Source organism: Rhinopithecus roxellana, chromosome 1 (genome assembly GCF_007565055.1).
Source record: "Rhinopithecus roxellana isolate Shanxi Qingling chromosome 1, ASM756505v1, whole genome shotgun sequence".
Taxonomy (NCBI): Eukaryota; Metazoa; Chordata; class Mammalia; order Primates; family Cercopithecidae; genus Rhinopithecus; species Rhinopithecus roxellana.
In genome coordinates, this window is record NC_044549.1 from 55,363,770 (window position 1) to 55,390,316 (window position 26,547).

The window sequence follows — 26,547 nt, forward strand, 5'->3', positions numbered from 1 at the left end:
TCATATTCAATAGTGAAAAGCTAAAAACCTTTTTTCTAGGATCAGAAACATGACAAAGATGTCCACTCTCATCACTTTTGTTCAACACAGTACTAGAAGTTCTAGCCAGAGCAACCAGGCAAGAAAAAATAAGACACATCCAGACTGGAAGTGAAGAAGTTAAACTGCCTCTGTTTGCAGATGACATGACCTTATATACATATAAAAAGCCTAAAGACTCAATCAAAAAACCGTTAGAATAAACAAATTTGGTAAAGTAGCAGGAGACAAAATCAACATAAAAAATAGGCAATATTTCTATATACTAATGACAAGCTCTCAAAAAAAGTTAAGAAAACAATGTCATTTATGATTTAGGAATAATTTAACCAAGAAAGTGAATGATCTATTTACTGAAAACTATAAAACACTGATGAAAGAAATTGAAGAAGACACAAATAAATGAAAAAATATCCAGTGTTCATAGATTGGAAGAATTAATATTTTTTAAATGTCCATATACTACCCAAAGTGATCTACTGATTCAAGGCAGCCTGTATGAATATTCCAATGACATTTTTCACAGGAATAGAAAGGAACAATCCTGAAATTTGTATGGAACCACAGAAGTCTCTGAATAGCCAAAGCAATCTTGTGAAATAAGGACAAAGCTAGGGGCATCACACTTCCTGATTTCAAATAATGTTGTAAAGTTACAGTAATCAAAATAATATGGTAATGGCATAAAAACAGGCACACAAACCAGTGGAACAGAATACAGCTCCTGGAAATAAACTCAGTGAACAGTCTTTAACAAGGGCACCAAGAATACACAATGGGGAAAGGACAGTTTTCAATAAGTGGTGCTGGGAAAACTGGACATCCACATATAAAAGGATGAAATTGGACCTTATCTGACATAAAACACAAAAACTAACTCGAAAGACATTAAATACTTAAATATAAGACCTGAAAGTGTAAAACTCCTAGGAGAAAACAGAAATAAAAGCTCCTTGACATTGGGTCTTAGCAGTGATTTTCTGAGATATGACATGAAATACACAGGCAAGCCAAAATAAATGAATGGAACTATATCAAACTAAAAACCTTCTTCACAGCAAAGGAAACAATCAACAAAACGAAAAGGCAATCTATGGAATGAGAAGAAATATTTGCAAACCATGTAACTGATAGGGGATTAATATCTAAAACTATATAAAGAACTCATATAACTGAATTCCATAAAAACAAATAACTCAATTACAAAACAGGCAAAAAGGCCTGAAAGACATTTTCCCAAAGAAGACACAAAAATGGCCAACAGGCATATGAAAAGGTACTCAATATCACTAACCATCAGGAAAATGCAAATCAAAAAGAAAATGAGATATCACCTAACATCTCTTAGGATGGTTGTAATCACAAAACAAGAGAGAGTGATGACAAGAGTGTGAAGACAAGGGAACTCTTGAACACTGTTGATGGAAATGTAAATTGGTATAGCCATTACGGTATGGCAGTTCCTCAAAAAATTAAAAATAGAACAACTATTTGATTCAGCAATCACACTTCTGGTATATCCCAAAGAAAAAGAAATCAGTATCTTGAAGAGATATCTGCACTCCCAGGTTTACTGCAGTATTATATACACTAGCCATGGTATGGAAACAAGCAACCATCAACAGATGAATAATAAAGAATATATATAGGCTGGGCATGATGACTCACGCCTATAATTCCAGCACTTTGGGAGGCTGAGTATGAGGTCAGGAGATCAAGACCATCCTGGCCAACACGGTGAAACCCCATCTCTACTAAAAATACAAAAATTAGCCGGGCGTGGCGGTGAGTGCCTGTGGTTCCAGCTAGCTACTCGGGAGGCTGAGGGAGGAGAATGGCTTGAACCCACGAAGTGGAGGCTGCAGTGAGGCGAGATCGCGCCACTGCACTCTGCACTCCAGCCTTGGCGACAGCGCGAGACTCCGCATCAAAAAAGAAAAAAAAAGGCTCCTAAACAAGTACTCTTAAGACAGTTACGTGGGTAAGGTGATTACGAAGCAAAGAACCCAAAGACAGTATTCTCAAAAAATGCCTGAATAGGCCTAGTGTCTATCCCAAATATGAGGAGCAGTTCCCTTCCAGTCATCACTCACAGAAGAGGTTGCCACCTCATATTGCTTTAATTAAAAGAAGTTTATTTCTTCACATTTTTAATTGTTGTGGGTACACAGTAGGTGAATGCCACTTGATGTTTCCAGTCTCATAAAGCCTTTCATGGTATGGGGCATTCTCTGAATCTCTCTTTTTTTTTTTTGAGATGGAGTCTTGCTCTATCGCCCAGGCTGGAGTGCAGTGCCGCCATCTCAGTTCACTGCAAGTTCTGTCTCCTGGGTTCACGCCATTCTTCTGCCTCAGCCTCCTGAGTAGCTGGGACTACAGGTGCCCGCCACCACGCCCGGCTAATTTTTTGTGTTTTTAGTAGAGACGGGGTTTCACAGTGTTAGCCATGATGGTCTCGATCTCCTGACCTTGTGATCCACCTGCCTCAGCCTCCCAAAATGCTGGGATTATAGGCGTGAGCCACCATGCCCGGCCTGAATCTCTTTATTTTGAACATCGCAGTACTATTTGGGTAAGTTATGCTATCCTGAAATTACCTCAATCAATGGGAGTTTTTAGATGCTTATGAAGGTTATCTGGCAGAATTGGTTGACTTTTTTTTTTTTTTAAAAAAGAGCAAAGCTACATAGATTTAGTAATTATGGTTGGGATATGATCACCAAACTGAAGTGTTAAATGCGATTGTAAAAATCACCATAAAAGTAGCAGAGTAAGTGGCGGTATCATCTTGTGCCTCAAGATGAATTTCCAGTGTGAAAGCATCATGAAAGTGTCAAAGAATGATGCATCAAAGCCAATCTGATGGGAGTAAAAATAATGTGCCTCAGAAAACTGTGTCAGATAATTCAGAAAGTGGCTTAAGTGAAGACAAAGACCTGATCACATGGCTGCATATGAATAATTTAAATAAATTTTTTCATAAAATTTGAGAGTCAAGAATAAGCAATACACCTCAATTTTACATAATATGTGATTTTATATGTGTATTACATAAATTGTAATACATATTTTAAAATATAAAATATATTGTAACCCAAAATAAAAATTTAATGTTCAAAATATGTATTTATCTGTTTCATTAAGGTTGGCCTAAATACGTTTATTTGGACATTTTTCATTGTAAAATTGGACAGCAATCATCGCATATTCAAAGCCATCTTGTATTTGGTTACATGCATTATTTATGGACACCCACCTCCTCCAATGTGGGCTTTAGCTCCTGGTTTTTGGGTTCTAAGTACAGCATGCCCTGTGCCTGCTTGTGACCCCTTGTCCTTCTGGTCAAGAAAAATATGGTATCTGTATCAGACTGAAATGTACATATGGTTATTTATTTGTGAGTTTTAAGGCTTTTGACTTATTAGGAAGTGACCTAGTTTTCATGCCTCAGCTTCTTATTGCAATTTTCTTAAAAGGATGTGGTACCTTCCCATACACATGTGAAAACAACATTATATAGCAGAGTAGTGGCCTTGGCAGAGACAGACAGGAGTTTCTATCTTCTCTGTTCACTATGAACAATGAAAGAAATGATGAGAACGTGAACAACTAATCAGATACTTGCCAACTCATTCATTAAAACTGTATAAGAGGTTTTCATCTTTGTAAAGTCCTGTCCTAGCAAAGGCTAAAGCACTATCAACTGCAATTAGTAAACTCTTTAAGCTTCCAATTCAATCTAACCAACAAAAATGTTGCCTGAAACTTACTGGAAAATATTGCTTCTCCTGGGGGATAGATTCACTGTGCTGATGTGGATTAAAATGACTAATCCTAGAATAATTCTATACTGCACACAAAATCAATTTCACAAACATGCATTTGATAGTCCGTTTGAAAGTCTGTTAACATTTTCAAGTGGAAAAATTATTGAACATTTTTACTCTATTAATCCTTCAAAAGAAAATTTGAAAAAAAATCTTCTCTATAAACATATTTTTCTTCAGCTTTTTAGAGCTAGTATATTAGACACAGCCCATCCATAAGAAGGAGCTAAGAAAAATATATACATGAATCCTGTTTCTCGCAGAAAGCTGTTGCTTTAGAAGCAATTAGGCCAATTAAGCCTGACAGCATGATTTCAGGAGGAATGCTGTGCAAGCTCCTATCTGTAATGAAAATTTGCACCGAAATGAGGAAGGGATAATACATGCAAAGAGATAACAATTCTGGAGTGCTCTCTATAAATCCGTTGCCCTTAGAAGGAATACAGTGGAGTAAGATGATAATGATGATTTTGGATTTCCGTTTAGTCCTTTTCAAAGGGAGGAAGGCATATAAACCAGCAGGTTCCACCACCCATCAATGTGAGGATTTGGTAAATGGAGAAAGCCTGTGACTGATGCATGGAAGGAGGAGAAAACCAGCCAAAATCTTCTTTGTAAGTTATGATTCCAAAGGAAGATTCCTCATCCCATAAAGTATACAACTCTGAATAGAACAAAGCTGAAGGGAAAATAGGTAATGAGGAGATTGGGATTTTATTTTGAAATTAATCAAATGTGGCTTAACGAATATTGTGAATTAAGCTTATTTCATGCCCAAGTCAGAAACAACAACAGATAATACAGAAAAATCTCTATACAGTATTATGGTGAAGATACATTAACATGGTGATTAGCAGTATTTGATTTAATTTGGACAAACAATACTGGGTTTAAACTGAAAGATGAGTTTTTAAAAATTCTCATAGTTTTAAATATACTTGCTTTAAAAACTTAATAAACTCACCAGTGATTTTTTAGCACTACAATTTGTGTCTAACTCTATATGAGCAAAGAAGAAGTATATGACTGAATTCTGCACTTCTTTTCATTATTGTGTTTTTCCTATTGTTTCACAAGTTAGAAGGAGATGGACTGCTTATCTAAGACAATATCCCTTGGTTGAAGATCACTAAAAATAATGCCATGCCTGGCTGGATGTGACTTATCGATCTCCAGTGGCGCAAGTGAAGAATAGTATCTTGGCTCCTCAGAAAAACTAGCTATCTTTCAAAGATAGAGAAACTTGACTCATGATCATTCTTTTAAACAATCTTGATCATTAGCCAGCTCAGTTATAATAACTGGTGGGCAAGCATTAGACACACAAGACTCTCATAGCCAAGGCACATGAGAAGTATGTTGTTAGCTTTTCGGCAAATATGTAAGATTGGTTAATTCTGGAGAAAAAAGAAAATGTGTACTACACTGTCGCTTTAGGACAGAAGGTCCCAAACGAAGCTGTTTCAGAATTACCTGGGAAGCTTATTAAAAATAACGCTGCCTGGGCCCCACCCCAAATCTTAGATCAATCTCCTGCATTTTCAAAAAGCTCCCTTTCCTACATCCTGGTGATTCTATGTCCACAAGGTGTTTTTTTTCTTTTTTTTTTTTCTTCTTCTTCTCTGAAGCAGAGTCTCAGTCTGTCACCCAGGCTTGAGTGCAGTGGTGCAATCTCAGCTCACTGCAACCTCTGCCTCCCGGGTTCAAGCGATTCTCCTGCCTCAGCCTCCTGAGTAGCTGGGACTACAGGCACGTGCCACCATGCCCAGCTAATTTTTTGCATTTTTAGTAGAGACGAGGTTTCACCATGTTAGCCAGAGTGGTCTTGATCTCCTGACCTTGTGATCCCCCCACCTCAGCCTCCCAAAGTGTTGGGAATACAGATGTGAGCCACTGTGTGGCCCGTGTCCTCAAGGTTTGAGCACTGCTGCTCTCAAGGACAGTGGTGGGATGTCTTATGCTACAAATCATTAATATTCCTGATGTCCATTACTCACGTGTAAACCTTAAGAACAAAATCCTTTTCTTCCTTTACTTCTGTGAGTGACTGTAGGACATCCAAGATGCTTAGGACCGCACAGCCATATGGTCGCCTGTAGTGCAGGTGAGGAGGACCTTTCTTTGAGTCGTTCAGGAGCATCCGGCCTTGGGCACAGCAGAAAACACCAGTCAGATTGAAAAAAGCATGCTCCTCTCCAGTATTGCCTAATTGTCATTCAAGGATGCCTGAGCTACAGGCACCTACGAAATCCTCTAAGTTGGAAGACTACAGGGCTGAAGGGAGTCATCCAAGAATATTTATGTGCAAGACACCAAAGAGGCCTCTGGCCAAAGCTCTTCCCTGTACTACATTCAATCAATCATTCTTATCTAACTCTAAACCAGTATCAACAGTTCACTTATTAATCACGTAAGAAAAAAAGTGATTTTATGAATTTCTTAGAAAAACCAATGTGCTAATAATAGATTTACACTTCTCAGGTACGTTATAGATACAAAGTTTAGTATTTTAGCTGCCAGGTATAAGCTACATATGTACAGACAAGGAGGATACCGTGTTCTTTCAACCAAATTCCGCTGTCCAACATCATCCTGAACAATTGTGGGATTGAGAGTAGTCTTAAAAAGTGGGTGAGTATTTACTTTTCCAGCTTACCAAAGCTGTGCCTACAGCAGCAAGAAAAGTTGCAAATGCTGGAACCTTAACAAATACTTTAAGTACAGCAAAATAACTGTTTTGCTGGCAAGGGATTAAAAAATATTCTTTGATAAAAATGTACATGACAGGCCAGAACTCAAACCTATGAAGGAGGACTTGGTTCACCAGAGCCCCAGAAGTTATATCATAAACTTGAAATAAGTCTGAGCAAACTAACAACAGAACAGTAGTAAAAATCACTTTTTCATCTTGGGTGGGGTAGAAGTGAAATACCATCCATCGTTGGGAGTGATGACAATAACTCTAATTTTGTGGAGAGAACCACAGATACATAATTTAAAACACAACCAATAGGTGCTGAATGGCATTTGGTGTGAAGTTGGCACCTCCAGAAAACTGCTGTAAGATCTCTGAGGGAAAGGGTAGGTACAGAGGCAGGGCACTGTGTTAGAAATAATGTCTAACCCCGTCTCTACTAAAAAATACAAAAAACGAGCCGGGCGAGGTGGCGGGCGCCTGTGGTCCCAGCTACTCGGGAGGCTGAGGCAGGAGAATGGCGTAAACCCGGGGAGGCGGAGCTTGCAGTGAGCTGAGATCCGGCCACTGCACTCCAGCCCGGGTGACAGAGCGAGACTCCGTCTCAAAAAAAAAAAAAAAAAAAAAAAAAGAAAAGAAATAATGTCTATAAGCAGACCATTTTAAATAAAAACTTTGGGTCTAAAAACAGATAGGGAGCAGAAGGTTTTAAGTGATTAAAAACCACAAACAAAACCCATTCCCCCAAATCCATTTATATCAAACCAAGCTACCACAGCAGTTGAGCTTAGGTATAGCTTCAATACAAGCTGGACTCTAATCCTGAGATCTGAAATGACAGGTAAGATCTAGGGAGAAAACAAAGCTCATGCACAAGACATACTTGTTCCAAGTTGGGCCAGTCTTAGTCATGTGAATGGGTAAGGAGAACAGTACCTATTCGGATCACATGGGCAACGATATACAAATCTCTCTTCATATCTTTGCTGCTCAGATCCTAAGAGAAAAAATAAGTAAACTCAGGCAAGGAACACACAGAAAATAATTAAAAATTCATTTTGAATCTCTAGTCATTTGCTTTTACTGTATGTTATAGGTAGGGGAAGGGAAATTACAGCACATAGCACTTTAATAGTTTATAAGAGGCCTGGAGTAAAAGTCTGGATATCTTACAGGCCTTTGGAAGTTTACTTTATTGACAACATTTTTCCAGCTCTCATTTAAACCACTTAACAAATAAAAAGTCTATAAAAGTTCTCACATTAGAAATCTTCATGATATTGCATATTCCATGTTTACTCTAACATCATATAAAAACATTCCGTAACAGAAGGAATAAATGTTCAGTACAGAAAAAAATGAGAAACCACCAAAAAGCTCTTCAATAACTAAAATTCTGTAAGTTTGTTCTCCACTAATTTTACATTGATTCCTCTGTCCACAGATGATGTTCTCCACTAATTTTACATTGATTCCTCTGTCCACAGATGATTATTACACACAAAGTATGTCCCACTTAAAAGAGATTAATTTGTTATCAGTGAAACCTCAATAATTTGATTTCCATTTCTAAATTCTGATATTTATCATTTGTACTAAATTATAGTTGAAAATAATCTTATTGAAAAAAATTAAGGGTTTCCTTTAAGTAAACAGATACAATCTAGAATCAAAACTAATTTCCAAACCAAAGAGTTATGAAAATCATTCCTTTTTCTTTCTTTCTTCCTTTTCATTAAAAAACAAGGTCTTGTACAAAGATACTTAGACTCCCACACAATAATAATGGGAGATGTTAGCACCCCACTGTCAACATTAGACAGATCAACGAGACAGAAAGTTAACAAGAATATCCAGGAATTGAACTCAGCTCTGCACCAAGGGGACCCAATAGACATCTACAGAACTCTCGACCCCAAATCAATAGAAAATACATTCTTCCCAGCACCACATCACACTTATACCAAAATTGACCACAAAGTTGGAAGTAAAGCACTCCTCAGCAAATGTAAAAGAACAGTAATTACAACAAACTGTCTCTCAGACCATAGTGCAATCAAACTAGAACTCAGGATTAAGAAACTCACTCAAAACCACTCAACTACATGGAAGCTGAACAACCTGCTCCTGAATGACTACAGGGTAAATAACGAAATGAAGGCAGAAATAAAGATGTTCTTTGAAATCAATGAGAACAAAGATACAACATACCAGAATCTCTGGGACACATTTAAAGCAGTGTGTAGAGGGAAATTTATAGCACTAAATGCCCACAAGAGAAAGCTGGAAAGATCTAAAACTGACATTCTAACATCACAATTAAAAGAACTGGAGAAGCAAGAGCAAACACATTCAAAAGCTAGCAGAAGGCAAGAAATAACTAAGATCAGAGCAGAACTGAGGGAGATAGAGACACAAAGAAACCCTTCAAAAAATCAATGAATCCAGGAGCTGGTTTTCTGAAAAGATCAACAAAATTGATAGACCGCTAGCAAGACTAATAAAGAAGAAAAGAGAGAAGAATCAAATAGACGCAATAAAAAATGATAAAGGGGGTATCACCACTGATCCCACAGAAATACAAACTACCATCAGAGAATACTATAAACACCTCTACGCAAATAAACTAGAAAATCTAGAAGAAATGGATAAATTCCTGGACACATATACACTGCCAAGACTAAACCAGGAAGAAGTTGAATCTCTGAATAGACCAGTAACAGGTTCTGAAATTGAGGCAATAATTAATAGCCTACCAATCAAAAAAAGTCCAGGACCAGACGGATTCACAGCTGAATTCTACCAGAGGTACAAGGAGGAGCTGGTACCATTCCTTCTGAAACTATTCCAATTAACAGAAAAAGAGGGAATCCTCCCTAACTCATTTTATGAGGCCAGCATCATCCTTATACCAAAGCCTGGCAGAGACACAACAAAAAGGAGAAGGTTAGACCAATATCCCTGATGAACATCGATGCAAAAATCCTCAATAAAATACTGGCAAACCAAATCCAGCAGCACATCAAAAAGCTTCTCCACCATGATCAAGTGGGCTTCATCCCTGGGATGCAAGGCTGGTTCAATATACGCAAATCAATAAATGTAATCCAGCATATAAACAGAATCAAAGATGAAAACCACATGATTATCTCAATAGATGCAGAAAAGGCCTTTGACAAAATTCAACAGCCCTTCATGCTAAAAACTCTCAATAGATTAGGTATTGATGGGAGGTATCTCAAAATAATAAGAGCTACTTATGACAAACCCACAGCCAATATCATACTGAATGGGCCAAAACTGGAAAAATTCCCTTTGAAAACTGGCACAAGACAGGGATGCCCTCTCTCACCACTCCTATTCAACATAGTGCTGGAAGTTCTGGCCAGGGCAATCAGGCAAGAGAAAGAAATAAAGTGTATTCAATTAGGAAAAGAGGAAGTCAAATTGTCCCTGTTTGCAGATGACATGATTGTATATCTAGAAAACCCCATCATCTCAGCCCCAAATCTCCTTAAGCTGACAAGCAACTCCAGCAAAGTCTCAGGATACAAAAACAATGTGCAAAAATCACAAGCATTCTTATACACCAATAACAGACAAACAGAGAGCCAAATCATGAGTCAACTCCCATTCACAACTGCTTCAAAGAGAATAAAATAGCTAGGAATCCAACTTACAAGGGATATGAAGGACATTTTCAAGGAGAACTACAAACCACTGCTCATTGAAATAAAAGAGGATACAAACAAATGGAAGAACATTCCACGCTCATGGATAGGAAGAATCAATATTGTGAAAATGGCCATACTGCCCAAGGTAATTTATAGATTCAACGCTATCCCCATCAAGCTATCAATTACTTTCTTCACAGAATTGGAAAAAAACTACTTTAAAGTTCATATGAAACCAAAAAAGAGCCCACATTGCCAAGAAAATCCTAAGCAAAAAGAATAAAGCTGGAGGCATCATGCTACCTGACTCCAAACTATACTACAAGGCTACAGTAACCAAAACAGCATAGTACTGGTACCAAAACAGAGAGATAGACCAATGGAGCAGAACAGAGCCCTCAGAAATAATATCACACATCTACAACTATGTGATCTTTGACAAACCTGACCAAAACATGCAATGGGGAAAGGATTCCCTATTTAACAAATGGTACTGGGAAAACTGGCTAGCCATATGTAGAAAGCTGAAACTGGATCCGTTCCTTACACCTTATAGAAAAATTATTTCAAGATGGATTAAAGACTTAAATGTTAGACCTAGGACCATAAAAACCCTAGAAGAAAACCTACACAATACCATTCAGGACATAGGCATGGGCAAGGACTTCATGACTAAAATACCAAAAGCAATGGCAACAAAAGCCAAAATTGACAAATGGGATCTAATTCAACTAAAGAGCTTCTGCACAGCAAAAGAAACTACCATCAGAGTGAACAGGTAACCTACAGAATGGGAGAAAATTTTTGCAATCTACCCATCTGACAAAGGGTTAATACCCAGAATCTACAAAGAACTCAAACAAATTTACAAGAAAAAAACAAACAACCCCATCAAAAAGTGGGCAAAGGATATGAACAGACACTTCTTAAAAGAAGACATTTATGCAGCCAACAGACACATGAAAAAATGCTTATCATCACTGGCCATCAGAGAAATGCAAATCGAAACCACAATGAGATACCCTCACACCAGTTAGAATGGCGATCATTAAAAAGTCAGGAAACAACAGGTGCTGGAGACGATGTGGAGACATAGGAATGCTTTTACACGGTTGGTGGGACTGTAAACTAGTTCAACCATTGTGGAAGAAGACACTGTGGCAATTCCTCAGGAATCTAGAACTAGAAATACCATTTGACCCAGCCATCCCATTACTGGGTATATACCCAAAAGATTATAAATCATGCTACTGTAAACACACATGCACACGTGTGTTTACTGTGGCACTATTCACAATAGCAAAGACTTAGAACCAACCCAAATGTCCATCAATGATAGACTGGATTAAGAAAATGTGGCACATATACACCATGGAATACTATGCAGCCATAAAAAAGGATGAGTTCATGTCCTTCGTAGGGACATGGATGAAGCTGGAAACCATCGTTCTGAGCAAACTATCACAAGGACAAAAAACCGAACACCGCATGTTCTCACTCGTAGGTGGGAACTGAACGATGAGAACACTTGGACACAGGGTGGGGAACATCACACACCGGGGCCTGTCGTGGGGTAGGGGAAAGGGGGAGGGATAGCATTAGGAGATACAACTAATGTAAATGACGAGTTAATGGGTGCAGCACACCAACATGACACATGTATACATATGTAACAAACCTGCACATTGTGCACATGTACCCTAGAACTTAAAGTATAATAATTTTTTTAAAAAAGAATAAAAGTTTTAGAAGAAAACAAAAAAAAAAAACTAAGGTCTTGCTCTGTCACCAGGATGGAGTACAGTGGTGTGATCATGGCTCACTGCAGCCTTGTCCTCTGGGTCAAGTGATTGTCCCACCTCAGCCTCCCAAGTAACTGGTACTACAGGTGTGCACCATCATGCCCAGGTATTTTTAAAATTATTTGTAAAGATGGGGTCTTGCTATGTTGTCAGAAGTGGTCTCAAACTTCTAGGCTCAAGCAATCTTCCTGCCTCGGCCTCCCAAAGTGTTGAGATTACAGGTGTTAGTTACCATGCCCAGTCTGATAATCATTCTATTTGTGTTTAGAACATATGTTGAAATGTTTGTTGATAAGTATGCATTATGCTTTTTAAATGTATTATACTTGAAATAACAAAAATTCATTTAATATAGATTCTGTTTCAGATTTTTCACCAGGCCATCAACTTGCTGCTCTCTCAGTCATTATTGTGAGTTAATGGTATTTGATGGAATAACCTTTGTCCTCAATGTGACAGGTTTCTGTGATCTCCCTTTTGCTTCTAGGAAAGGCTCCCTTAGTTTCACTTCCTTTTCCTTTTTCATCTTTTGATTGATCCCAGATGCCTGTCTCTCTTCAGGCATAAATGTCTTCTTTTAAGAAGTGTCTGTTCATATCCTTTGCCCACTTTTTGATGGGGTTGTTTGTTTTTTTCTTGTAAATTTGTTTGAGTTCTTTGTAGATTCTGGGTATTAACCCTTTGTCAGATGGGTAGATTGCAAAAAAAAAAAAAGGTACAATAAAATGGCAGTCATGATTTGGAAAGAGCTTAAGAGATTCATAGTCTCCATGTTTCTTAGTTTGTAAACCCTGTTGCAGGGTTAGCACTAGGGTGAGGCAAGCAAGGCACCTAAGGTGCAAAATTTAAGAAAGTACTCACTCTCAAGATGCTGTGCTTTTGTTTGCTTTGCCTAGTCTCAGCCTTGCCCTATTAAATGGCCCTGAACATATGAAAGAAAAGGAGACATTAAGAAGTAGTATGTGGGCCAGGCGTAGCGGCTTATGTCTGTAATCCCAGCACTTTGGGAAGTCAAGGTGGGAGGATCACTTGAGGTCAGGAGTTCGAGACAGCCTGGCCAACATGGTGAAACCCCACCTCTACTAAAAATACAAAAATTAGCCGGGTGTGGTGGCACGCACTTGTAATCCCAGCTACTCGAGAGGCTGAAGCAGGAGAATGGCTTGAACCTGGGAGGTGGAGGCTGCAGTGAACTGAGAATGTGCCACTGTACTCCAGCAACAGAGAGACTCCATCTCAAAAAAAAAAAAAAGTAATACGTAGTGGTGAAATTGAAGCTTTTAGATGGTTACAATATTTTGCCAAGTTCTTAAAATAATAAAGTATGTTTACAATGAAACAAGTTACAAAATAATTAAACATAAATTGATACCTGGAATCATAAAGATATGTTTTTACATGAAAGTTGTGTTTGATATTGAAAAAGGATGTTTCAGGGCCCATTACACGAATTATTTTAATTAAAAATGGAATTTAAAATAATATTATTAAAATAATGCTATATTTTGACACTTATTAAGGTGGTACTAAACAAGTGAAAATTGAAAACCAGGTTACCATTTTTATATACTTTTTGGATGGAAAGATGTTGATTACTAAAGGATATAGAAATGTTCGACACATTTCAAAGTGAAATGGTTTCTCCTACACAGCCTGGATTATGTACATCCAAACTATCAAATGACTCATGTAATCACTGACTCCAATGTACCTATGGAATTCAAGCCAGTTTCCAAAGATGTCCAAATAAGGGAAAATAATCTGATGGGTTGTACACAAAAATACTAAACGTTTCTCTTGGCTCTGCTGAGTGAATAAAAGAAGCCTTAAGTATAATTTATGGTATTTTCCAAGTGGTTGAGTAGGGGCTCTTTCTAACATCATGTGCACAGCATCCAGAACTTTCAGTGGTATTTATTTGACATCAATAGAAATAAGACAATAATTAATGCAAGAAAATATTTTAAGCAAAATAATTATTTGTGAGTTCCACAGAATTTCAATATAAAAGCTATCTTTTTTTTTTTTTTTTTTTTTTTGAGACGGAGTCTCACTCTGTCGCCCAGGCTGGAGTGCAGTGGCCGGATCTCAGCTCACTGAAAGCTCTGCCTCCCGGGTGCACGCCATTCTCCTGCCTCAGCCTCCCGAGTAGCTGGGACTACAGGTGCCCGCCACCTCGCCCGGCTAGTTTTTTGTATTTTTTAGTAGAGACGGGGTTTCACAGTGTTAGCCAGGATGGTCTCAATCTCCTGACCTCGCGATCCGCCCGTCTCAGCCTCCCAAAGTGCTGGGATTACAGGCTTGAGCCACCACGCCCGGCCTAAAAGCTATCTTATTAAACATAAGTGCATGGCTAAACACAGTTACCACAGGGTTTGTTAAACACATATTCTTCAAGACTAAGCACCAAGGGTGGTTATCTATGTTAAATTACTGACATGACCTGTAAAAGCAAGATGAGAAGAAGAGTGATGTATCTATCATTCATCTGGTGAGCAGGATTTCAATCCTGATTACATGGCAGGAATTAGATTTGTTCACTGGACCAAACTCTCTAATCCTACTTACCTAGGAAGCTGGTCCCAACTAAACAATGTGTAGAAGAGACAATTGAGGACAGTGACTTAGGGTCCAGCATCTTAGACTCACTCATTTGAAACATTAAAAAGTTAATTAACTTACCTGTGCTGGGGATACTCTTTTTCTATAGAGATAATGAGATTCATGAATACAAAATAAAACCAGCTTATTCGTATGTAAGTTGCAGAAAAGAAGGTATTTTAATACATAATGTTATTATAGTAATAATCAAGTTCAATTCTGAACTAAAAAGATCACTACTTAAAATTCTATCTTGGAATGTAGAAGAGTATAAACAAATATATAAAATAAAATGCCAACTAATGCATGGATAACTGTACAAATTCATTCTCTGAGTTTGTCACTTGAATATGACAGCAAATAAACATACATTCATTTGTTTATGTAACAATTACTGACACCTTTCAGGTAGTGTGTATGAGGTCATGAATATCTAAGAATGAGTAAAAACAGATAGATATACTTTCACACATTTGTATATAGAGCCACTGTTTAGCATGAAAGTCAGCAAAATCCTCATTATATTGGCCATCCACATAAGTATAAAACACATTCCCCTTGGATAAAATTCTTCCTTGGTAGGAAACCCTAAAATCTAACCAAGTTAGAAAAACTAAGGCCTCAAAGAGAATAAGGCTGTGCCAAATAATGTGACTTTAATGTGGCTCTGAAGTGTGCTGAGTAACCTTGTAATCTGCTCAGTTTGTAAGATTCCCTTTTCCCCATTCTAAGGTAAGCTAACAGGTCAGCATCAACCATAGTTGTGGCTACATTTTCTTGCATTTACTCTGAGACTTTGCAGCACATATGTCAATCTAGGAAACTCCTTTAGTTCATAGGAGGAACTCAAGTCTCAGATAATGAGAAAACAGGTCCCACCAATATAATCTCATATAGCGTAAACTAAAACATAAAAATCCTGGCTAAGATAATCTTGTTCAGAAATCTTGTGTGCTTTGTAAAAATTCCTCAAATCATGTTTGGGACCTTTTTTAAAAATCTAGGGCTGGGCTGGGTATGGTGAGTCACACCTGTAATCCCAGCACTTTGGGAGGCCAAGGTGGAAGGGTTGTTTGAGGCCAGGAGTTCACGATCAGCCTGGGCAAAATAGCAAGATGCCATCTCTTAAAAAAAAAAAAAAAAAAATTAGCCAAGCTTGGTGTGCGCCTATAGCCCCGCTACTCAGGAGACTGAGGCAGGAGGATCGCTTAGAGCCCAAAGGTTCAAGGTTTCTACGTGAGCTATGATCAGGCCACTGCACTGAAGCCTGGGCCACAGAGTGAGACCCTTACTGCAAAAAAACAAAAACAAAAAAATAAAAAAATCCAGGGCTGCACTGCATATAGAATTATGGAAGTATTAATAGTATATTTAGCAGCCTGTACCTTTCCATTGTGGCAGAACAAGAGCACATCATGCGTGTTATGTACAATAAAGTTGGAGCTATAGCTTTGGCCTCTGGGCTCATATGGATAATTAAAATGCTAAATGAAAATTTTGATTTATTGTAATTACATTTAAATACCACCTTAATTAAGTTCATTTTTCAAAAGACAAGGACTGTACTCATCATATTCAAGAATTCAAGGACAGTACATGCATGCAGCTCTGTTCCCACAAATCCAAGAAACAAGGAATCAACAATTTCTCTTGATGCTTTACCAGGTAATATCAGAGAATCAGAATTTAGAAAAACCTCCTAAGGTTACTGAGACATTCTAGAAGATGGGTGTCTCTTACTAATTCTGTTTCAGAAAGGAGGTCCCACAAAACCACCTCAGTGTTCAGGCACTCTCACTTCAGAAGCTCTCACTCAACAGACTAACTTAAATCCCATTTACTACAATTTAGATTCTTTCTTTCATTCTTTTCCAATTGAAGACAGAGTGCTGATCTTCCCAGACTAAGACATCTCAACTCCCTTAACCACCATCATGGGTCTGCTTTTCCTGTTCTTTCTCCTTGTATTATCTCCTAAGCCTTTACTGCTAAGCTCAAAGATAGATACAATATTATTTTACCTTAGCTAGATTTATAAATCTTTCCATACATCTGGAGTATTATCAATAAAAGCTATCTCTGTGAAAGTGGTATCTGATTCTGCATAACATCATTTGATGTTTTGAAAGATAAAGTCACAGTAAATGAACTAAAAAGTGAGGTGAACAAATGTAACTCTATCTTTTACAGAAAGTCACATATCAGATCTCCAGATAAATCCCATTTGCATTTAAGAGGCCCAATGTAAGCATTACAATATCTGTCACCTGTCAATCACACACCATCAGCAAGGTCAGTGAAACTGTGAAACCAACACAATAGGTTTTGATATATCTCAGGATCACTGAAACAGATCAAAGAATTCACAATAATCAAAACTGGTTTAAAATTGTGACACAGTCTTGTTTTCTTCTATAGTAAATAAATTAACTCAAATAAATACTGCTGGATAGTTTTTTTAACAAGATAAAAACAAATTAGTAAATCAGAATAAACTTGAAGAACACACAAGGCAAGATGGGATTGTGAGGTTTTGTATTTTCTAATCAGCAGGTTTCCAAAACTTTTCTAACTTGATTGGTCCATGGTTGTAGAGATCATGAACAACAGTATGACTTTTCAGAAAAAACTAAAGTACAGAAACAAGGGTATTCTGTTCCAAGACAGGCGAATAGGAACAGCTCAGGTCTGCAGATCCCAGCGTGACTGACGCAGAAGACGATGCTTTCTGCATTTCCAACTGAGGTGCCTGGTTCATCTCATTGGGACTGGATGGACAGGGGGTGCAGCCCAAGGAGGGCAAGCCGAAGCAGGGTGGAACATCGCCTCACCTGGGAAGTGCAATGGGTTGGGGGATTTCCCTTTCCTAGTCAAGGGAAGCTGTGACAGACCATACCTGGAAAATTGGGACACTCACGTTCAAATACTGCACTTTTCCAATGGTCTTAGCAAATGGCACACCAGGAGATTATATCCTGCACCTGGCTCGGCGGGTTCCATGCTCACAAGCCTTGCTCACTGCTAGCGCAGCAGTCTAAGATCAACCTGCCAGGCAGCAGCCTGGAAGGGGGAGGTGCATCCGCCATTGCTGAGGCTTGAGTAGGTAAACAAAGTGGCTGGGAAAGCTCCAACAGGGCAGAGACCACAACAGCTCTGCAAGGCCTGCTGCCTCTGTAGACCCCCCCTTGGGGGCAGGGCATAGCTGAACAAAAGGCGGAAGAAACTTCTGCAGACTTAAACATCCCTATCTAACAGCTCTGAAGAGAACAGTGGTTCTCCCAGCATGGCATTTGAGCTCTGAGAATGGACAGACTGCCTCCTCAGGTGGGTCCCTAACACCAGTGTAGCCTAACTGGAGATACTTCCCAGTAGGGGCGGACGGATACCTCATACAGGTGGGTGCCCCTCTGGGACGAAGCCTCCAGAGGAAGGTTCAGGCAGCAATATTTGCTGTTCTGCAGCCTCTGCTGGCGATATTCAGGCAAACAGGGTCTGGAGTGGACCTCCAGCAAAGTCCAACAGACCTGCAGCTGAGGGACCTGACTGTTAGAAGGAAAACTAACAAACAGAAAGGAATAGCATCAACATCAACAAAAAAGGACATCCACACCAAAACCCCATCTGTAGGTCACCAGCATCAAAGACCAAATGTAGATAAAACCACAAATATGGGGAGAAACCAGAGCAGAAAAGCTGAAAATTCTAAAAACCAGAGTACTTCTTCTCCTCCAAATGACTGGAGCTCCTTGCCAGCAACGGAACAAAGCTGGACGGAGAATGACTCTGACAAGCTGACAGAAGTAGGCTTCAGAAGGTTGGTAGTAACAAAATTCTCCGAGCTAAAGGAGGATCTTCAAACCCATCGCAAAGAAGCTAAAAACTTTGAAAAAAGATTTGACGAATGGCTAACTAGAATAAACAGTGTAGAGAAGACCTTAAATGACCCGATGGAACTGAACACCATGGCACAAGAACTACATGACACATCCACAAGCTTCAATAGCCGATTATCAAATTAATGAAATAAAGTGAGAAGGGAAGTTAAGAGAAAAAAAGAGTAAAAAGAAACAAACAAAGCCTCCAACAAACACTGGACTATGTGAAAAGACCAAATCTATGTTTGATTGGTGTACCTGAAACTGACAGGGAGAATGGAACCAAATTGGAAAACACTCTTCAGGATATTATCCAGGAGAACTTCGCCAACCTAGCGAGGCAGGCCAACATTCAAATTCAGGAAATACAGAGAATACAACAAAGATACTCCTCAAGAAGAGCAACCCCAAGACACATAATTGTCAGATTCACCAAGGTTGAAATGAAGGAAAAAATGTAAAGGGCAGCCAAAGAGAAAGATTGGGTTACCCACCAAGGGAAGCCCATCGGACTAACATCGGATCTATTAGCAGAAACTCTACAGGCAGAAGACAGTGGGGGCCAATATTGAACATTCTTATTTTTATTTTTTATTTTTTTGAGACGGAGTCTCGCTCTGTCACCCAGGCTGGAGTGCAGTGGCCAGATCTCAGCTCACTGCAAGCTCCGCCTCCCGGGTTCACGCCATTCTCCTGCCTCAGCCTCCTGAGTAGCTGGGACTACAGGCGCCACCACCTCGCCCGGCTAGTTTTTTGTATTTTCAGTAGAGATGGGGTTTCACCGTGTTAGCCAGGATGGTTTCAATCTCCTGACCTCATGATCCGCCCGTCTCGGCCTCCCAAAGTGCTGGGATTACAGGCTTGAGCCACCGCGCCCGGCCTGAACATTCTTAAAGAAAAGAATTTTCAATCCAGAATTTCCTTTTCAGCCAAACTAACCTTCATAGGTGAAGGAGAAATAAAGTCCTTCACAAGACAAGCAAGTGCTGAGAGATTTTGTCACTACCAGGCCTGCCTTACAAGAGCTCCTGAAGGAAGCACTAAACATGGAAAGGAACAACCAGTACCAGCCACTGCAAAAACATGCCAAATTGTAAAGATGATCGATGCTAGGAAGAAACTGCATCAACTAACGGGCAAAATAACCAGCTAACATCAAAATGACAGGATCAAACATCTACTTATAACCTTCTGTCTCGTTGATCTGTCTAATATTGACAGTGGGGTGTTTTTATCTATCTTTGGTCTTTGATGCTGGTGACCTGCAGATGGGGTTTTGGTGTGGATATCCTTTTTGTCGATGTTGATGCTATTCTTTTCTGTTTGTTAGTTTTCCTCCTAACAGTCAGGTCTCTCAGGTCACATATAACAATATCAACCTTAAATGTAAATGGGCTAAATGCCCCAATTAAAAGACACAGACTGGCAAAATGCATAAACAGTCAAGACCCATCATTGGGCTGTATTCAGGAGACCCATCTCATGTGCAGAGACACACATAGGCTCAAAATAAAGGGATGGAGGAAGATCTACCAAACAAATAGAAAAAACAAACAAACAAACAAACCAACAAACCAGGGGCTGCAATCCTAGTCTCTGATGAAACAGACTTTAAACCAACAAAGATCGAAAGAGACAAAGAAGGCCATTACATAATGGTAAAGGGATCAACTCAACAAGAAGAGCTAACTATCCTAAATATATATGCGACCAACACAGGAGCACCCAGATTCATAAAGCAAGTCCTTAGAGACCTACAAAGAGACTGAGATTCCCACACAATAATAATGGGAGACTTTAATACTCTACTCTCAACATTAGACAGATCAACAAGACAGAAAGTTAACAAGGATATCCAGGACTTAAACTCAGCTCTGCACCAAGAGGACCTAATAGACATCTACAGAACTCTCCACCCCAAATCAACAGAATATACATTCTTCTCAGCTCCACATCACTTTTATTCCAAAATTGACCACATAGATGGAAGTAAAGCACTCCTCAGCAAATGTAAAAGAACAGAAATCACAACAAACTGTCTGTCAGACCACAGTGCAGTCAAATTAGAACTCAAGATTAAGAAATTCACTCAAAACCAGACAACTACATGGAAGCTGAACAATCTGCTCCTGAATGACTACTGGGTTAATAACTAAATGAAGGCAGAAATAAAGATATTCTTTGAAACCAATGAGAACAAAGACCAATGTACCAGAACCTCTGGGACACATTTAAAGCAGTATGTAGAGGGAAATTTATAGCATTAAATGCCCAAAAGAGAAACCAGGAAAGATCTAAAATTGACACCCTATCACAATTAAAAGAACTAGAGAAGCAAGAGCAAACACATTCAAAAGCTAGCAGAAGGCAAGAAATAACTGAGATCAGGGCAGAACTGAAGGAGACAGAGACACACACAAAAAAACCCTTCAAAAAACCAATGAATCCAGGATCTGTTTTTTTTTTTTTTAAAGATCAACAAAATTGATAAATCACTAGCAAGACAAATAAAGAGAGAAGAAACAAATAGATGCAATAAAAAATGATAGAGGGGATATCACCACAGAACACCACAGAGGGGACCCCACAGAAATACAAACTACCATCAGAGAATACTATAAACACCTCTACGCAAATAAACTAGAAAATCTAGAAGAAATGGATTAATTTCTGGACACATGCAACCTCCTAAGATTAAACCAGGAAGAAGTTGAATCTCTGAATAGACCAGTAACAGGCTCTGAAATTAGGCAATAATTAATAGCCTACCAACCAAAAAAAGTCTAGGACCAGATGGGTTCACAGCTAAATTCTACCAGAGGTACAAGGAGGAACTGGTACCATTCCTTCTGAAACTATTCCAATCAATAGAAGAAGAGGGAATCCTCCCTAATTCATTTTATAAGGCCAGTATCATCCTGATATCAAAGCCTGGCAGAGACACAACAACAAAAAACAGATTTTTAGACCAATACCCCGATAAACATTGATGCAAAAATCCTCATTAAAATACTGGCAAACTGAATCCAGCAGCATATCAAAAAGCTTATCCACCACGATCAAGTTGGCTTCATCCCTGGGATGCAAGGCTGGTTCAGTATATACAAATCAATAAATGTAATCCATCACATAAACAGAACCAACAACAAAAACCACATGATTATCTCAACAGATGCAGAAAAAGCCTTCAACAAAATTCAACAGCTCTTCATGCTAAAAATTCTCAATAAACTAGGTATTGATGGAATGTATCTCAAAATAATAAGAGCTATTTATGACAAACCCACAGCCACTATCATACTGAATGGGCCCAAACTGGAAGCATTCCTTTTGAAAACTGGCACAAGACAGGGATGCCCTCTCTCATCACTCCTATTCAACATAGTATTGGAAGTTCTGGCCAGGGCAATCAGGCAAGAGAAAGAAATAAAGTTTATTTCTTTATTAGGAAAAGAAGAAGTCAAATAGTCTGTTTGCAGACGACATCATTGTATATTTAGAAAACCCCATCGTCTCAGCCCAAAATCTCCTTAAGCTGACAAGCAACTGCAGCAAAGTCTCAGGATACAAAATCAATGTGCAAAAATCACAAGCATTCCTATACACTAATAACAGAGATCCAAATCACGAGTGAACTCCCATTCACAATTGCTACAAACAGAATAAAATACTACCTAGAAATCCAACCTACAAGGGATGTGAAGGACTTCTTCAAGGAGAACTACAAACCACTGCTCAGTGAAATAAAAGAGGACACAAACAAATGGAAGAATATTCCATGCTCATGGATAGGAAGAATCCATATCATGAAAATGGCCGTACTGCCCAAGGTAATTTATAGATTCAATGCCATCCCCATCAAGCTACCAATTACTTTCTTCACAGATTGGAAAAAACTACTTTAAAGTTCACATGGAACCAAAAAAGAGCCCGCGTTGCCACGAAAATCCTAAGCAAAAAGAACAAAGCTGGAGGTATCACGCTACCTGACTTCAAACTACACCACAAGACTACAGTAACCAAAACAGCATGGTACTGGTAACAAAACAGAGATATAGACCAATGGAACAGAAGAGAGGCCTCAGAAATAACACCACACATCTACAGCCATCTGATCTTTGACAAACCTGACAAAAACAAGCAATGGGGAAAGGATTCCCTATTTAATAAATGGTGCTGGGAAAACTGGCTAGCCATATGTAGAAAGCTGAAACTGGATCCGTTCCTTACCTTACAGAAAAATTAATTCAACATGGATTAAAGACTTAAATGTTAGACCTAAAACCATAAAACCCTAGAAGAAAACCTAGGCAGTACCATTCAGGACATAGGCATGGGGAAGGACTTCATGACTAAAACACCAAAAGCAATGGCAACAAAAGCCAAAATTGACAAATGGGATCTAATTCAACTAAAGAGCTTCTGCACAGCAAAAGAAACTATCATCAGAGTGAACAGGTAACCTACAGAATGGGAGAAAATTTTTGCAATCTACCCATCTGACAAAGGGCTAATATCCAGAATCTACAAAGAAATTAAACAAAGTAACAAGAGAAAAAACAAAGAACCCCATCAAAAAGTGGGCAAAGGATATGAACAGACACTTCTCAAAAGAAGACATTTATGTAGCCAACAGACACATGAAAAAATGTTCATCATCACTGATCATCAGAGAAATGGAAATCAAAACCACAATGAGATACCATCTCACACCAGTTAGAATGGCAATCATTAAAAAGTCAGGAAACAACAGATGCTGGAGAGGATGTGGAGAAATAAGAACACTTTTACACTGTTGGTGGGAGTGTAAGCTAGTTCAACCATTGTGGAAGATAGTGTGGCGATTCCTCAAGGATCTAGAACTAGAAATACCATTTGACCCAGCCATCCCATTAATGGGTATATACCCAAAGGATTATAAATCATGCTGCTATAAAAACACACGCACACGTATGTTTATTGAGGCACTGTTCACAATAGCAAAGACTTAGAATCAACAGAAATTCCCATCAATTACAGACTGGATAAAGAAAATGTGGCACATATACACATGGTATACTATGCAGCCATAAAAATGATGAGTTAATGTCCTTTGCAGGCACATGGATGAAGCGGGAAACCATCATTCTGAGCAAACTATCGCAAGGACAGAAAACCAAATACCACACGTTCTCACTCATAGGTGAGAATTGTACAATGAGAACACTTGGATACAGGGTGGGGAACATCACACACTGGGGCCTGTTGTGGGATGGGGTTAGGGGGAGGGATAGCATTAGGAGAAATACCTAATGTAAATGACGAGTCAATGGGTAGAGCAAACCAATATGGCACATGTATATCTATATAACAAACCTGCATGTTGTGCACATGTACCCTAGAACTTAAAGTATATATATAAAAAAAAGTACAGATGACAGTAGGAAAATATCCCCCATTTGGTATTTGGAAGAGGACTATTTAGTTTGTCTTGCTGTATATGAACTCACTAACAAAGTACAAAGCTGTAAACTTGTTGGATACCTTTAAAATAAATTATGCATTAGAAATTATACACCTCAGAGAAATTCCCAGTGGCCTTGGATAAGAATAGTAAGAAAGACCTATGTCAGATTTTGGTTTGTTTGTTTTTTGAGACAAGGTCTGGTCTCACTTTTTCACCCAGGCTGGAGTGCAGTGGTGTGACCTTGGCTCACTGCAGCCTCAACCTCCTGGGCTAAGGCGATCCTCCCGCCTCAGACCCCCAAGTAGCTGTGACTACAGACACATGCCACGCCTGGCTAATTTTTTTATTTTTTGTAGAGATGGGGTTTGGCATGTTGTCCAGGATGGTTTTGTCAGATTTTAAGTGTCTATTGTAAGAAATAGCTTATACAGTCTATATCAGTGAAAGGTACTTGATTATATTTCATTAATAAAAATTAGGTTTAAAACTGTATATAATTTCAGTTTTCTACAAATATTTCATTAAAACCTAACAGAAACATAAATCAAGTCCTATTCTCTCCCGTGTGTGTGGAAATAAGAATAAATGCTTGTTTTCAGGGTGACAATACCCACATAGCAGGCCACTGGTTAGAGTCAACAGCAAAGAAGGAAAAGAGAATTTGTACATACTGTAAAAAGGGCACACATTCGTTCGATCTTCTCTGGGTTCCTTGGCCCACCATTCTTGTTCAGTCTTACCAGAAACCGCTCACTGGAATGTAGGAAAGAAAGATACAGAGAAATGTGAGTAACACACTCCAGAACAGAGAAAAAGGGCAGATATGGAAAAACACTAAACATATTTACATAACAGCTTGCAGTGACAAGCAAGGCCAAAAACACATGTCTAGTGGCAGGATACCCTCTTTTTTCCTGCTAAGTAACAAACAAAGGATACTACAAACTGTCTGATAGGTGCTTCTGTTTATTTGCTGATTGTAGCTGTGTGTTTTATCTGTTTAAGGTGTGTGAGCCCTGAGGGCAATAAGGAGGACTGTATCTTAAGGTGTGTGCTCCCTGAGGGCGGTAAGGAGGGCAGTAACATCTCCCCAATATTCCCAAAGCACTGGCATGATGCAAAATCCATAACAAGCATATACATTCTTAGATGTGAGCACTCAGATCATCATAAAACCATTCATCATATTAGATCCGAAAGAATCTACATTACCAAATTTACATCTTCTATATCAGAAGTCCCCAATCCCCGGGCTGCAGACTGGTATGGGCCTATGGCCTGTGAGGAACTGGGTCACACAGCAGGTGAGTGGCAGGTGGGCAAGTATTACCACCTGAGCTCTGCCTCCTGTCAGATCAGCAGTGGCATTAGATTTTCATAGGAGCACAAAACCTATTGTGAACTTCACGTGGAGGGATACAGGTTGTATGCTCCTTATGAGAATTTAACTAGTGCCTGATGATCTAAGGTAGAGCTAAGGTAGAACAGTTTCATAGAACAGTTTCATCCCAAAACCATCCCACACCACTGCCTCCACCCATCAGTCCATGGAAAAACTAGCTTCCATGAAATTGGTCACTGGGGCCAAAAACATTGGAGAATGCTGTTTTATATAACTCTTGAGAATCACTTTAGGGCATCGGAGTCCAATCTTTTGGCTTCCCTGGGTCGCATTGGTAGAAGCAGTGTCTTGGGCCACACATAAAATACACTAACACTAATGCTAGCTGATGAGCTAAAAAATAAAAATCAAAATTTAAAAAGTCTCACTATATATATATATATATTTTTTTTTTTTTTTTTTTTGAGGCGGAGTCTCGCTCTATCGCCCGGACTGCAGTGCAGTGGCCAGATCTCAGCTCACTGCAAGCTCCGCCTCCTGGGTTTACGCCATTCTCCTGCCTCAGCCTCCTGAGTAGCTGGGACTACAGGCGCCCGCCACCTCGCCCGGCTAGTTTTTGTATTTTTAGTAGAGACGGGGTTTCACCGTGTTAGCCAGGATGGTCTCGATCTCCTGACCTCGTGATCCGCCCATCTCGGCCTCCCAAAGTGCTGGGATTACAGGCTTGAGCCACCGCGCCCGGCCTCAATATTTTAAGAAAGTTTATGAATTTGTGTTGGGCTGCATTCAAAGCCATTGTGGGCTGCATGTAGCCTGTGGACTGCAGGTTGGACAAGCTTGCTTTAGGTCTTAAAAAATGTTACAGCAACATATAAAAACTTTGGTGGAAATTCAAAAAGAAATGATGTGTTATAGCTAAAGCTACAATCAGAATTTAATAGAGCCACTAACAATTTTATTCTCCAAATAATATACATAATTTCAGAAGAAAATTACAATTACTGGACTAGAAAACTTTAGAAACAGTGTTTGCAATGTTTGGAGAAATGTCTCTTTAATCTCGCATCTCCTTCCTGCCCCTGTGCAGAATCTCATTCCCATCTCTTTATCCGAAGATTCACTACCAACTGTAAAGGAAGACTGTACCATGGTGAAGACAAAGTATGTAATTCCAAAAGTAACTTACTTATTTTGTGCCTCCAGTCATATATTCACGGAATATATGTGGTATCAGTTTAGTTTGCTC

General features: G+C 39.1%; 1 protein-coding gene across 7 annotated transcripts in view; it reads right to left on the reverse strand.

Annotated features, from left to right (window-relative positions):
• The window catches only part of DOCK3 (dedicator of cytokinesis 3), a 666,839-nt gene that overhangs the window by 208,936 nt on the left and 431,356 nt on the right, over positions 1-26,547 (reverse strand). For all 7 annotated transcript variants that reach the window (XM_030934847.1, XM_030934917.1, XM_030934886.1 and 4 more), the window contains 3 exons: positions 24,631-24,712; positions 7,498-7,558; positions 5,864-6,011 (listed from right to left, as the gene is read on the reverse strand). In XM_030934847.1, coding sequence (XP_030790707.1) covers positions 5,864-6,011; positions 7,498-7,558; positions 24,631-24,712 — 291 coding nt within the window. The remainder of the gene's footprint in view (positions 1-5,863; positions 6,012-7,497; positions 7,559-24,630; positions 24,713-26,547) is intronic.